The sequence below is a fragment of the Thunnus albacares genome, chromosome 21 (assembly GCF_914725855.1).
Source record: "Thunnus albacares chromosome 21, fThuAlb1.1, whole genome shotgun sequence".
Lineage (NCBI taxonomy): Eukaryota > Metazoa > Chordata > Actinopteri > Scombriformes > Scombridae > Thunnus > Thunnus albacares.
This window is the reverse complement of record NC_058126.1, coordinates 22475750-22490448: the sequence shown is the minus strand read 5'-3', so window position 1 is coordinate 22490448 and position 14699 is coordinate 22475750. Positions and strand designations below refer to the sequence as shown.

At 39.0% G+C, this 14699-nt stretch overlaps 1 protein-coding gene, 1 long non-coding RNA gene and 3 other non-coding genes across 6 annotated transcripts; all 5 read right to left on the bottom strand.

The window, feature by feature from the left end:
- Positions 1-2859: 2859 nt before the first annotated feature.
- Positions 2860-2931, bottom strand: trnag-ucc. The gene has a single exon. It is a non-coding gene; the product is annotated as a tRNA-Gly (tRNA).
- A 1587-nt stretch (positions 2932-4518) lies between these two features.
- On the bottom strand, positions 4519-4600 carry trnas-aga. The gene has a single exon. It is a non-coding gene; the product is annotated as a tRNA-Ser (tRNA).
- Positions 4601-5714: 1114 nt separating this feature from the next.
- On the bottom strand, positions 5715-7015 carry LOC122972103. 2 transcript variants are annotated; one of them, XR_006399637.1, is made up of 3 exons: positions 6848-7015; positions 6486-6720; positions 5715-6375 (listed from the first exon to the last, which is right to left on the bottom strand). It is a non-coding gene; the product is annotated as an uncharacterized LOC122972103 (long non-coding RNA). The 2 variants fall into 2 exon arrangements; XR_006399636.1 differs by lacking the exon at positions 6848-7015 and having other exon boundaries at positions 6486-6817.
- A 1847-nt stretch (positions 7016-8862) lies between these two features.
- Positions 8863-10760, bottom strand: LOC122972102. The gene is made up of 2 exons (XM_044338864.1): positions 10534-10760; positions 8863-9506 (listed from the first exon to the last, which is right to left on the bottom strand). Exons 1-2 carry the CDS (start codon positions 10604-10606, stop codon positions 8863-8865), a joined length of 717 nt encoding a protein of 238 aa, XP_044194799.1. The 5' UTR covers positions 10607-10760.
- Positions 10761-14353: 3593 nt separating this feature from the next.
- On the bottom strand, positions 14354-14435 carry trnas-uga. Its single transcript has one exon. It is a non-coding gene; the product is annotated as a tRNA-Ser (tRNA).
- Positions 14436-14699: the final 264 nt, after the last annotated feature.

The window sequence follows — 14699 nt, the reverse complement described above, 5'->3', positions numbered from 1 at the left end:
GGTGACAGAACAAACATACGTGAGACATTTACATTACACAGACTGGACAGAGGATAGGGAATATGTACAAGGTGGGATTGATGTGCAGAAATTCATGTGTGAGTATGGTGTGTGTATGAGGCAGATATCTACTTCCTGTCAAAGAAAAAGAAACCATGTATGTACTACCATCATAATGCAAATATAATATAAATGGAAAAGGACAGAGAAAAAGTGGATAAACAAGGATGTCGGTACAAACAAAAAAAATTAGTAAAATGAGCAGAGATGTGTTGAAATGGGTCTAGGTCATACTTAGCCATGGCATGGAGTCAGTACAGCATCAGTGCTATTATCCTCCTGTTCCAGTTGGCAATACAGATGAGTTCTCAGAGAAGAGGTGGGAAGAATTCCTTCATGAAAATATGCAGAAACACTGACTGCCCTGACCAGAGGATACATACCGACAGTCTGACGTATGCCTGCTGAGAGAAACAAGAATCACTCATGTCAGTGTAGAGCTACTATGTTTAGTCATGAGATCCACTTTTATCCTAAAGTGATCTATCTCAGTGAAAATAATTCCCATCTATTGTGTTTTACATCAGCTAATAGGTTAAATGAACCCGTGTACAGTACATAATACGGTTTGGAGATGAAATTATGATAGATGTCGTGAGACCCTCAAAAGATTAATGACAGCATTTCCTGCTGCTCCTGGCTCCATCCCAGCCCTCTGAGAGCATTGAAATATGAATCATGCTGACACTCAACATGGAACTGGACCTTTGATTTAGCTTTAAATTTAAATTTGATGTACAGTTAGTTCCACACAACTATATTTTACAAAGTAGTCCAGATGAATGTTGACAGTTATTGCTATTGTGTTGTATTGTCTGATCAGAAACTTGTATTGTTTCTACTTCAACAACAAGTGCACTCTTATTAAAGATATCAGTGGGATTGATCGACATCCTTTTCCCTGTGCACTGCTGAGTTGTAGAGTTGGGGTACAGTAGCTTAATGGCCATGGACTGAATAAAAAGAACCCATTATATTTAAACTATTTTCTAATTGCTTACATTCTGAACATACTGAGCTGTAATTCATATGTATTATATATAATAAGTTAAATTTAGCTTTAAGAATAGCACATGAAATGACAAAATCTGTTGAACAGTGGAATAATGGAATTGTCCACGCATTGTCACAGAAGAGCCTAGCAAGCATTAATACCAATATAATCCTGGAGCAGTCGAGACAGACATGGAGAAAAGCTCACTATGAGTACAGATAATTGTCAGTTTGGAATAACCGATTAATTCAGCTTGGGGGAAAAAGACCATTTTTGGGGAATTGTGGCTAGGATATAGAATAGTGAAGTGAGTGAAGTCGTGATTTTGGGAATATAAAAAAAGGATATAAGTAAAAACATGGTGGCTGATGTTGGGTGGTCAGTTAGTGATACAGTGAGTAAATCACCACACTAGAAAGTATGAACACAGGTGTTATTATATACCAGTTAATTGTCCAAAAATGGGAAACAGTCTTCATGCTGGCTTTGTTGTCTACCATATGAACTTTTGCACATGTGAGCTCAACTCTTGCTTAAACCTTTGTAAAAATGGTAATCATCAAACCCACTCTGCACATTAAGAGGGTCCCGTTTCTGTCACCTTCCCCGTGTGATTTAGTGTGGATTCATCCTTTAATGTCTCATTAAAAACTGACTTGATAGAAGTTATGAAATAAAATTATATTTTCATTGTGAGATTTATAGTTAATTTATTGATTTGTTGTTAAAAAGACATTAAGATGAGAGTTTGGAGCTACAAAACAACACCCATCAACACTATGCAAGGCCTCTGCTGTCCCCCAACAACACTGACTACTGCAGATACACACTCAGTGTCAGTGTTCACTATAAACTGGTAAAAACAAAAGTGAAACTGCCATCTTATATGTTATTTCTCACAATTCTTACTCAGTTTTGGGCAAGTTGTACTGGTTATGTGTCACTGAAACCTAAGTGAATCGTTTGATGCTGCTCAACCTTGTTGTCCCTCGTACTAAAAGCGTCACATGTTCGGTGTGTTATCAGTCTGCCCTTGAAGCTCTCCGCAACTTTCACAGTGAGTCATTCTGCCAGGAAAATGACAGAGTAAGAGCGCCATCTACTGGAGAGAGTGAATTTCTATTTTTCTAAATGTGATAATTTGACATAGAGAAGAGCGACTTGTGATCATAACAACAGATCCTTGTGGGGAAAAGTGTGTATTAGGAAGAAGGCAGGTGTTAAATGTTGGTGTACACACTCTTCTCTTCTTCTTGTTTTCCTGTTGCCTAGCAGTATATTACTTGGCAGTACGAACTGCATATTTGCACATCATCACTGATTAAATGCAAAAGGATTAATTGCAGTCCCAATATTTAAAATGAGATGACATCACTGACATTACTTAAAATCACGACATCAAGAACGGAAAACAACTTATAACAAACTTAAAGGCGTTCTTTCAAAATTGAAAACAAATTTAGCACACTGCATGAGTAATGATCGCGTGTAAAAGCGCCAAACCCATCCTGACGGGCATCGTTATGCTGGGAATCAAAATGTATTATACAACAATGAACGCATGAGAGCTCTATATTATGCAAGCCAGACAAATACTCTCTGGCTTGTTGCTGTGCAGAGAGATAGTACACAATGTCTCCAGCTGCGTTTACAAAGCAATAAACTAAGACGTTTCGTTTTCAAACTATGATAAATAGAAGAAGGAGTGTGGGCGCTTTTAAGACGGAATTGCGTGAGTGTGGGGAGTCTGCAGCACTACTTCACAGACATCAATCCAGATGTGTACAGCTTGAAAGGAAAAGGAATGCGATGGCCGGGAATCGAACCCGGGTCAACTGCTTGGAAGGCAGCTATGCTTACCACTATACCACCATCGCCATATAAAAGCATAAAATATTGCTTCAAACTGAAGCATAATGTCAGGAATTTAAGAAGGAGGGAAGAGTGGAGGAGGAGCAGAGGAGAAGAAGGCGGAGGAACACCAGCAAGAGAAGAGAGGAGAAGAAAAGTAACCGCTTCGTTCAGTGACCAGTGTTTCTTCCGTTATAGCACCAAGACTCACTGAACTATACAGTATGAACTCATATGAACTACTGACAGGCGACCTCTCTGTACTCTACACTACATCTGCATGCCTAGAGCAAATGTTATACAGTAAAAAGGCCTACACCTTATTTTTGAAGCATTGTGTGTGGTGTTACAAAAATGTGAACATAGTAGCATTAAAAATATGAAGACCACTCATACATACATTTCCCCTGCGGAACTGTTATGATTTTTGTAGCAGAAGTGAAGACAGACAACTGATCTTATACTCTCAGTGTTAGCATTTTTTAACCCAGTAGGAATTAAATTCTCTGTAAATATAGAGGATAATTTCACCCAGAATGAAGAAAGTGGCAAATCAATTATCATGATAAATACTGGGATAATCAGGACATTATTACATTTCAAAAGGGAAAAAGGAAACTGAAAAAAGGACTTGGCAATTTGAGGGATAAGTGAAATTTAGATTACTTAAATGAAATAATATAAAAGCTTAAATGTTAATACTAAAATTGTAAAAATTTTAATGCTAAAGATATTTCTTTTGTTGATCCTTGGTAGATTCATTGTGCTATTCAGTGTTTTATAGGGGACACAAAATACTGAAAACTGCATTTTATTTCAAAGGTGTGTTTTTGTTGTGACCTTCATTTTGCTCTCTCAATTTTTTTTTTGATAGTGAGAGAAAAAGGAGAAGTACGTTTGGATGCTGCATAGTGATGAAATATACCCTACTGTGTTATATCCTACTGCTGTTGTGTCATTAAATGCACACGGCTTTTATTATTTTCTCATGATATTTCTGATAACTGTAGACGGTGTTCACATACTGACAGCATGCTGCGGTTACACAGTAACTTCAACACAGAAGTTTAACATCAAGTTCACACAAGCCCCCATGAACAGGGTCCATCACGTGATGCACAATGGCCCAAAAAGCATTTTCCCCCCACACAATTATGGGAAAAGGAGCAGCTGTAAAATGGTGGATACATTTTTTGGAACGTCACAATCCCCATGAAAAGACTCGTTTCACTATCAGAGTTTGATCCATTCGGTCCGATAACATTTGGAAAGTCTAGAAGAGCCACACAATTTTTTATTTTATCCCATTCAAAGCAGTCTAGCAGAGAGCTAGACCGGAAGTTATCCAACTCGGCCATAGAGCACGCGCAGTATGTTTTCATCAGAATAATTTCTTCACAGTTGGAAGTGGCTTTTTCTGGCTTCATTCACCACAGAGTAACTTTCATAGGAATGCACTGAAGCTGGTCTCCAAAGCTTTATCCAGTTGTCTTTTTACAGCCAGGGTCTGCACAGCAGCATACATACATATTCACGTATCTATTTTTGGTCTGAAAGCCGGCTCACATGAGCTCATGTCTGCAAATGACGAATTAAATTTTTACATAAAGCGTCGTTGTCGGCAGGATTCGAACCTGCGCGGGGAGACCCCAATGGATTTCTAGTCCATCGCCTTAACCACTCGGCCACGACAACACGCGCAAAATGCTCTTACTTTGATATTAAATCGTTTTTTTATTGTTTTGGTCGGTTGCAATATCTGCCTGCATATAATGTGGTTATATTGTGGATGTAGATACTGTGCAGAAATGCATGAAAATGAACAGTACAGTGAATATTTAGTGGTCAGGATCAAATTAACTTAAGTGTTGAATGATAATATCATGGCTGCTCTAGTTGTGAAAATGTAATATATACAATGATGGATAATCCTGTATAAAGTTTTAAAGATCATCAGGCTACACTTACTCGATACATTGTCAGTCATCATGTCCACGTAAAATAAAAGTATTAAGCATCCAACTTTCAGACACAAAACATGCTACAAAGCAGCTGGTATTCATGGATGTGTGTGTGTGTGTGTGTCCTTTCTTTCACATAGAATACAAAGGTGTTAAATAGAAACAGGTGGATTTAATTTACAGTGAGCGTTGTGTTTCTGAGTGGCATGTAGACTCCACTAGATGGGGCTGTTGTAGCAGGCTTTCTATCCATGGTCTTACAGCCCAATTAAGGTCATTCACTGCATATATTTTGCTGTGTAACAAACATATTTCCATCCAAATGTATATAAAAGGATTTGTCCTATGTGTTTAAAAAACACATTTGATCTGATCTTCTGTCATGTTATTATCGAAAGTCAAACCTATTTGGATTATTGGTTCAAATCGTCAGTTTGTCTTGAATTCATCATGTGGTTGAACTGAAAGTCATCTGTTAACATGGACATAAATGTGCATGAATCTGAACAATGTCATGTATGATTTAGTCACTGGTCAGACGAACAACATGAATTTTCATAGACCTTAAATGTTTCAACCCACTTCAACCCACTTCATCACTCAGACGTACTGCAGTGATGCAAATAGATTATTATTCATCAACAATAAACTTCCATATTGTAACTATTTTAAAAATACAAATGAACTGTACTTTACCACTATCATGTCACTTTACATGTGACACTGAGTTCTATCATGAAACTTTTTTTTTTAAATAGATCACATCAGTTAGACTTCAGTTGAAATGTACATTATGTCATCACTTTTCTCCAGATGTGCTGAATATAAATGCAAACACACACTGTAACTTCATGTGAAAACATGTTTATTAAAGACAAAAAGCAACACATGAAGGATGTTCATTTGGCTACACAGACAAATTTATTGTTGATTTATGGCTTTTCATGGTATTTCTTGATATTAATAAAAAGATGAAACAATGTTTCTATCTTTTCAGGGGTTGAACAAAATGTAAATGTATCCAAAGGGGTGTAAAGAACTTCTTGTGGATGATGTTTGATGCTTCCATGTAAAACATGACAAAAGCAGTTGTAACACTCTGTGTGTGATGGCAGACAGGATGATCTTCAGGACAGAACCTGTCTTGATGATGCTGCAGCAGATGAGGAAACATCTGGAGTTCGTCCTCACTGGAAATAGATAAAGAAAGACAAGGAGGGAAAACAGTTAATAACCTCAACAACCTGGTGAGCAGATGAAGTTTTTAACAACATATTGATTCTGATAATAACATGAAACTTATCTTTTTAAATGTTGTCTCCTTTTGTCTTTTTTTTGTTTCCTCCACAAATCATTTCCTCTCCTCTCTCTAAAAGACAAGGAGCAGTTAACTTTAACTAAACAGAAGAACTATTGATCAGTGTAGAAATTCTGATTGAAATATAGAAGAAATGTATACATATCTTTTTAAATAAGAATCTTAGTAATGTACGCTGTCTGCTGTCCTCTCTGTGAAGACAAAGAGCACATACAGGAGGAAAATAATGGCTTCAGCAATGACATAAATGAAGAACTATTTATAAGAATAGAAACTCATAATAATGTAGCAAAAATGTAACCTTCTCTTTGTTAATAAGAGGGTTCACAGTGCATGAGGTCTCCTTTCTTCTCCCCTCGTCCTCTTCTCTTCTCTCTCTAAAAGTCAAACAGCAGATAAACAGAAGCAGTTAATAACTTGAATGGCTGAAGCAGAGTAAGTTTTGATCAGTATAGAAATCTGATAATTTAGAATAAATGTATATTTATCTTTTTAAATGAGAGTGTTCACAGTGCATGAGGTCTCCTCTCCCCTCTCTGTAAAAGTCAAACAACAAACAGGAGAGATAAAGCTTAATACACAATTCCAACTTTGATAACTTTAGCAATTCTGATAATAAAATAGAATAAATGTATATTTATCTTTGTAAATAAGAAGGTTCACATAATGTTTTCTCTCGTCTGGTCTTGTTTCCATTTCGTGTCGTTTCCTCTCCTCTCTCTAAAAGACAAATGGCAGACAAGTGGAGATAACAGTTAATGAACAACTTCAGCAACCAGAAGAAATATTGATCACTATGTGAACTACGATAATAGTATAAATAAAATGTATATTTATCTTTTTTAATCAGAGTTCACATGTTGTTTCCCTCCTCTTTTCTCTCTCTGAAAGACAAATGGCAGACAACAGGGGATAACAGTTAATAATTCAGTAATGAGGTAAACAGAAGACATATTGATCATTATAGAAATGCTGATAAAAACTGAATAAATGTATATTTATCTTTTTGAGATGAGAGGCTTCACACTGCATGCTGTCTCCTCGCTGCTTCTTGTTTCCTCCTCATGTTCCTCTCCTCAGACATAAAGTTGATAAACTGAAGTATTCATCAATATGTTGATTCTAATAATAACATGAAATACTGGAATTTCAGGAAAGGTTCATATCATCAGTGGTTTGTGTCCTCTCTCTCTTCTTCTATCAGCCTATTCTTCCTCGTCCACATGTCTGTCAGTGATGGATCAGTAGTGCAGCTTTGACTCCGTCCCTGCAGCTTTAATGTTCTCTGTTGTGATTCCTGTTCCTCGCTCATACTGAAATCTGAAGCTAGACCTGACCTACTGATGAGTCAGCCTCATTAATTTAGAGTTTCCACTTCATCAAATTTCAATTCAAGATATGTCACATCTCAGAGTTCTCTGTGACTCTCCTGTGGTTCCACCATGTCAGACACTCAGGCCAGCCGTCAATAAAGAAATGTGCAAGACGCACTAAAATCACTGACCTGTGTACCAAACCATAGTGAAGCAAATATATACAAATGTACAATATTTAACCCTCAGCCAACTTTATCCTACATATGTTGCAGCATGTCTACATGGGCCCTGGTGCAAGACGCTACCAGGGGCCTCACCAGCCCTGCCAGACGCTCAGGCCAGCCCAAAAAGATGGATGAGGATAAAAAGGTGGATGAACCGCAGTGCAAGACGCTACCTGGGTTATCCAGACCAGCCCTGCCAGACGCACAGACCAGCCCTGCATGAGTATATACAGTCCATCCAACCCGGTGCAAGACGCTACCTGGGTTATCCAGACCAGCCCTGCCAGACGCACAGACCAGCCCTGCATGAGTATATACAGTCCATAAAACCAGGTGCAAGACGCTACCTGGGTTATCCAGACCAGCCCTGCCAGACGCACAGACCAGCCCTTCATGAGTATATACAGTCCATAAAATCAGGTGCAAGACGCTACCTGGGTTATCCAGACCAGCCCTGCCAGACGCACAGACCAGCCCTTCATGAGTATATACAGTCCATCCAACCCGGTGCAAGACGCTACCTGGGTTATCCAGACCAGCCCTGCCAGACGCACAGACCAGCCCTTCATGAGTATATACAGTCCATCCAACCCGGTGCAAGACGCTACCTGGGTTATCCAGACCAGCCCTGCCAGACGCACAGACCAGCCCTGCATGAGTATATACAGTCCATCCAACCCGGTGCAAGACGCTACCTGGGTTATCCGAACCAGCCCTGCCAGACGCACAGACCAGCCCTGCATGAGTATATACAGTCCATCCAACCCGGTGCAAGACGCTACCTGGGTTATCCAGACCAGCCCTGCCAGACGCACAGACCAGCCCTGCATGAGTATATACAGTCCATAAAATCAGGTGCAAGACGCTACCTGGGTTATCCAGACCAGCCCTGCCAGACGCACAGACCAGCACTTCATGAGTATATACAGTCCATCAAACCAGGTGCAAGATGCTACCTGGGTGTGAGCAGCCCTGCTAGACACTCAGGACAGTCCTCAGGGGTAAAAAGAATCACTACTGTTAACCTGCCAGACGCTGAGGTCACAAACATCACGTACAACACACTAAATAATCTGCAGAGCCAGGAGTCTCCAGGTCCTCCAGGAACTGCTGGATGTCCTGGTTTGTGCTTGTGATGTCACACTCTCAGGCGTTTCTTTGGTGGAGTCAGGCTGCTGCTGCTACTGCCGCTGCTCTCTTCTTCAGCAGCCTTCCTCTTCATCCTCTCCCTCTGAGTCTTTGCACACTGTGTTGATTGTTTGGTAAACCTGCAGAGGACTGACATGAGAGTGTGGCCGTCTGCAGTGTAGTCGGTCAGTCTCCAGCGGTTCATCAGCTCCGTGTTCTCAGAGCTGTACACAGGGGAGATGACTCTGGTGATGGTTCTGCCATCCAGCTCCAGGTGGTGGACGCAGTTTCTGCGGTCGCCCCTCACGGCTGCAAGATCGGCCTTCTCAGGAAGAACTGGAGTCAGCACAGTTTGAGGAGAAGAGCCGGAGCGTGCAGTGGGCGCCATTATACCTGATGGTCCTTCCATTAGAGGAGACAGAGCAGTATTCTCCCTCCGCTCCTGCTCGATATGTTGGAAGGGTGTTGACAGCACACACGAGCGGAAAGATCCTCTGTATGCAATGAAAGGGAACTTCTTAGAGCCTGTGATGAGGTTGTGATACAGCCTCAGGATGGACTCTCTCATGGACTCTATGTTTACGCTGCTCACAGGACGGTTCCTCAAGTTTGTTACAAACATCTGAAGGATTGGTGAAGGCAGTGGCAGGTCACCTACATGGAAAGAAAAACAAGGAACACATTAGTCACTCTAGTTAGGACATGATGGGACTCATTACAGCCTATATTCATCTATGAAAAAACACAGTTTGCTTCTTTTTACATAGATACAGGTAACTGGTGTGACTGGTGTGCTGTGCAGAGACTTAACAGTGATCTAGCTCCATGTTTCAAGCAGCCTATAACTACAGTCCATGTCAAATTATAAAAATTGAAGACAAGTCATTGTTATTTTATATCTTAATCTGACATAGTGTATGCACAAAATATGGCATATTTTATGCATCTGGAGCACACAAAAGATCATCCTGGAGAGCTCTGTACACCTGAGAGTTATGAACAGACATAACTTTTCTTATAAATCTGCAACAACACTGATCTATCAGTGCCTGTCTGAGGAAATCCAGATGCTTTAAAAGGCTGAATATGATCCCACTGAGCTTTGAATTTATTAACTTGATGCTTTAACACCTCTGGATATATTTCAATCCAGCATCAATAATCAAAACCTTCAAACTCAGTCAGCACATACAAAGAACGGGCCTCGAGTTGACTACACTGACGTCAGACGTCAGTCTCCGGCCGGTTCTAATACCTGACGTCGTCTCCATGGCGCCTGCAGCATCACAATTTTTAGCATTTTCCAAAAAATGGCCCAGTCGCCATCTTTGCCCTATACTTTCAATGTTATGCTCGACGACCCCGCACCCCCTCAAAAAACTTTGTTTTTCTCAAATAATACATTAATATTCATACTTATTCCACCTGTCACGCGCACACTAATGAAATCCATCGTCTTTAATCATTTTACACCGAAATAAAAGGTTAAAGCAGGTTTCATGCCTTGATTGAAAACTGAGGAAATTTTCCCCCAAACAAAACCAAATAATTCATATTTATAGGCTAAATATGATGTTAATTGATTTATTATTTAATTGATAATATTATATTCTGCTCTTTTTGATCATTATTTAGATCAAACATGTTCAAATGAGCAGTTCAGTGGTGCTCTGTGTTTTACCATAGCGGCAATCCAAACGGAGGATGCCTGTGGTCAGCAAGTGGATCTCACGGCCTGAACCAGTAGAGGCCATTTTTTCCACATTCAACAGGTGCTGTGTCACTTCCAGATGTCAACAGTTGTTTATTTCATTCAGGGTTTTCACTTTTCAACGAATCTCTCAGCTGAAGAGTTTCAAGAGTTCAGCTCCTGTCAGCGCTCAGGTGCAGAAATGAAGATGGAATTAAGGGCTCTGCTTTCATAGGGGCACGTCAGTCTTCATCACCATGACTACCAGTGACACGTTATCTTGGTTTCACTGGATAAATAATATCATATTTTGTATATTATTATCATAATAATTATTATTATTATTATTATTATTATTATTATTATTATTATTATCATTATTATTACTCTATCAAAGTCTAATTAAACCAATTGGCTGCAGCGGACAGGAGAAGTCATTAATAAATAAGTCGATCGTCAGAAAACGATTTTTGACATTTGACAGGTTTCATCCGTTTTTCAAGTAAAATTGCCAAAGATGATCTGCTTTCAGATCCACAAACATGCGGATTTGCTGCTTTTATTTGTCAAATATGTCAACTTTTCGTTGGATAAATTAAGCAACTTGAACACGTCACTTTACAGTCTGAGACTTTGTGGCATTTTTGACTTAAAATAAAGAATTAATGTTCAGTTATCTACTTTAAATAAATACATTTACTTGCTAAAAAGAGCCTCTTTCCAACATACAGAGAAATAACGGATGTAGGCTATAAAACAAGGACATCAAGGTCTATGACTGCAACTAACGAACAGGCCAATGTTCAGCCTCTTTAGACGAGACGAAAATATACAGAATTTGTAGCAATATGTTAATAGTACCCCTTTAATTTACGGGCCGTTAATTACTTAGTAATATGAAGAAACTGCTAAGAAATAACAGTAAAGTAAAATCAGTGAAAGCTGTACTTTCAAGGGCAGCTGGTGTTGAAATTAAATTTCTAGACAGACTGAAACTCCTGTCAGAGCCTACCTTGAAGTTGTGTATAGCAAAATGATTTTGAGAAGAGCAATCCGGTCGATTAGAACATAAACAGAGCTCCCTGTAATAATCCTTCTGATACGGCAGAATTTATTCGGACTATCCAGAGGAAACAGCGTTTGGTAATTTGCCTAAAGTTAAAAAGTCAGATACAATACAAAATATATTATTCTACAAACTTGAAATCTGTGTTTGCAGACAATGAAGATCAGTACCACGACATCCCGGTCTGTCGGGAGATTTAAATCATTAATGAAGGTACCGCTGCGCCAGCTGTGCGTAAAATTACGCGCTGTGCACCAAAAACCGTGGATACTGTGGATGCAACACGTTCCTGCTGCTGATGGCTGCATGTGTTTAAATGAAAAAGAACTTTTACAACTTGTTATTTTAGAGAGATCAAGGTCTCAGCCAAGAACGCGTGAAATGGTCTGCTAGGTGGTCTGAGCAGACGGAAACGCGAGTAAACATGATCTATGGTCAGCACACATGAGTATTATGTTTGTTTCTTTCGTTCCCTGTCTGCTTCTCTCTCCCCGCCGTCTGTGCAGCATTCAGCTGTGCCAGCAGCCTGCTCTGGAGGGTCCTGATACTGTTCCGTGTTTCAGAGATGCAGAGAAGCGTCTTAGAAACCTCCAAATGTCATGTTATGGTTTGTGTGGTTATTTTTCAACTGGTTTCACATGAAGGCAGTAATAACGGATGGTTTGCCGCCATCTTCAGATGTTTAGAAATGTAATCAGTTAGAGGGGAGTGGTGGCAGTCTACCAGCAGTTGGTAGAATAACACATTCATCTTAAAACTGTTCAATTCAGCAGGTCCGGACAATCTCACCCTGCTGCTCCTTAGAAATCCACTTTCACTTCGTTTCCCTTAATATTAAGTGCCCAATAATAAACTGACCCAAAATGACCCAGACGACTATTACAAAAACTGTTCATATGGCAAGAAAAAAGATCCCAGATCCTCTTTCATTCGATGTTTCTTCTTCATGTGCTTTGGTGTTTATGTCTATCCTTCATCAGGGTGAGCTGTGATGTAGCTATAGATCAGTACTGCTATTACTAAGTGTTTTGTTACAGAACCGTTTCAGAGACATCTGTGTAAGTTCTGTGCATGTATGTACTACTAGTGAAGAATAAATAATAGCCTACACTGCACACTAGTCTAATCTCTGTGTGTTTAAGGTTGTTGCTATATTGTATAAGTGCATTGGCCTTTTGTAGAAATTATAAAACACGTTCATACTCATTTATTAATCTATTTTTTAGATATTAACCCTGTCATGCATGGTGTCCACTACAGTGGACAGATATTTGGAAGCCATTTTGAACCATTTAAGTTGTTGTACCATGTCCCAACAATCAGGTGGTGAATCCCCAAAATATTGTCTACAATTCCGTCTGAATATCATTTTTGACTCTCTCTGTGATTTTGAGATATTGAATCATAAATTCAAAATGGCGTAAGGTGGAGGAAATGTATCAAGTAGCTCAGGGATATCTTTTAAATACTTCTATTCTCAGAGAAAAAAACAGGTAATAAGTATATTTTTCAACTAAATAAGATGTTTGAAATACTTTTATCAAGTTTTTAATACTATTTTTCTTGTACATTTTCTTCTGTGACTGAAAATACATCTGTCCACTCCAGTGGACGTCATGCAACAAAGGGTACATTCTGCCTATTGGGCCTAGGACATGTTTTTCAAATATCCTCTCTGTTGTTGTTGTTATTTAATGTTCCTATGTGTATTCATATTATTTGCTCTTAGTAATAAAATAATATATATAAAAACCTATATATATATATTTTGCCTATATTGATTTCCATGAATCACTTTTTACTCCATTGATGCATGGTGTCCACTACAGTGGACACATGTCAAAATACTATATATTAAGAAAACGTTATTGGCATGATTTTTCACTTGTTTAAGAGTAAAAATGAACAAAAAAATGATTGCTCTGTGATTTAATAATTCATGCATGAAAGGCTTAAATTATCAGTATCAGTAGCCTCTTTAAAGCCAGAAAGCAGCAACTGGAGAACTGTTTTCTCTCTTCTTTTTTTTAAAAAAGTAACACTGCCAACACTGACATGTTATCCTTTGGTTCTGCTACTATGTCTGCTCCACACATCTTACTACAATCCATCAAATTTCACTCTTTTCTAACAGTCAAGCATTTCAATTGCATTTCAATACTTTCTTTGGCAGAAAGTGCTTTTAATGAAAACTATTCACAGATGGTATGTGGATTATCTAAAGTAACTAGGACATTGTTTCTGAAAAGATTTGTTGATGTAGAAACTTGAATGCTGTGAGCATCACAAACAAATTTCCATTAACTGCCATTTATTGGGGTGGAGACAGAACTCTTATAAGTGGAAGTCTCTAAACAAATGAAACTACAGCTGTAATATGTGACAGTGAAATTCAATTGGCCTTGCCAGTTTAAAATCAGGACAGTAAGGACTTACAGCAGTTAACTACTTACTCTAGAAAGAAGTGACTTTTTTTGGGTAGATGTCCACCAGTTCAACATAGGCCATATTTTGTGTTGATTATATTTTTCATTCTAAGGCTTTAGTAATGTGTGTCTCAAACTGAGAGTACATCATGTGTTTAGCTGTTAATGGTGATTGCTCATCTATCATCAACCATTCACAATGTCACTGCTCTGTCCACTCACTGCAGTTCACCAAGTAACAATGAAACTTCCTTCATGGAACAGGTTTAAAAGGCACCTGAGAAAAGCGGTGTGGTTCAAACAGAAGAAGACATCGACCCGTTGTCGGCAGGATTCGAACCTGCGAGGGTAGAACCCAATGGATTTCAAGTCCATCGCCTTAACCACTCGGCCACAACAACTCACTGTACACCAAGAAGGAAAAAAGCCCACCTCATATCAGTACTTTAGACACCAGGCAACACATCTTCAACTCCCCCATAACAAGACCAGTGAATGGTTTCCATTTTATTTGACAAAGCATAAGAAGCTAATGACAAATCCAGAAAGTTCAATGCAAGCTGTCTGGAGTGATTGGCCACTTTACATTGTCATTAAAGGACTTGCTCATTCAGTGTTAACTTACTTTTTAGATTTTACCTAGATTTTCTTAGATTTTCAGAGAC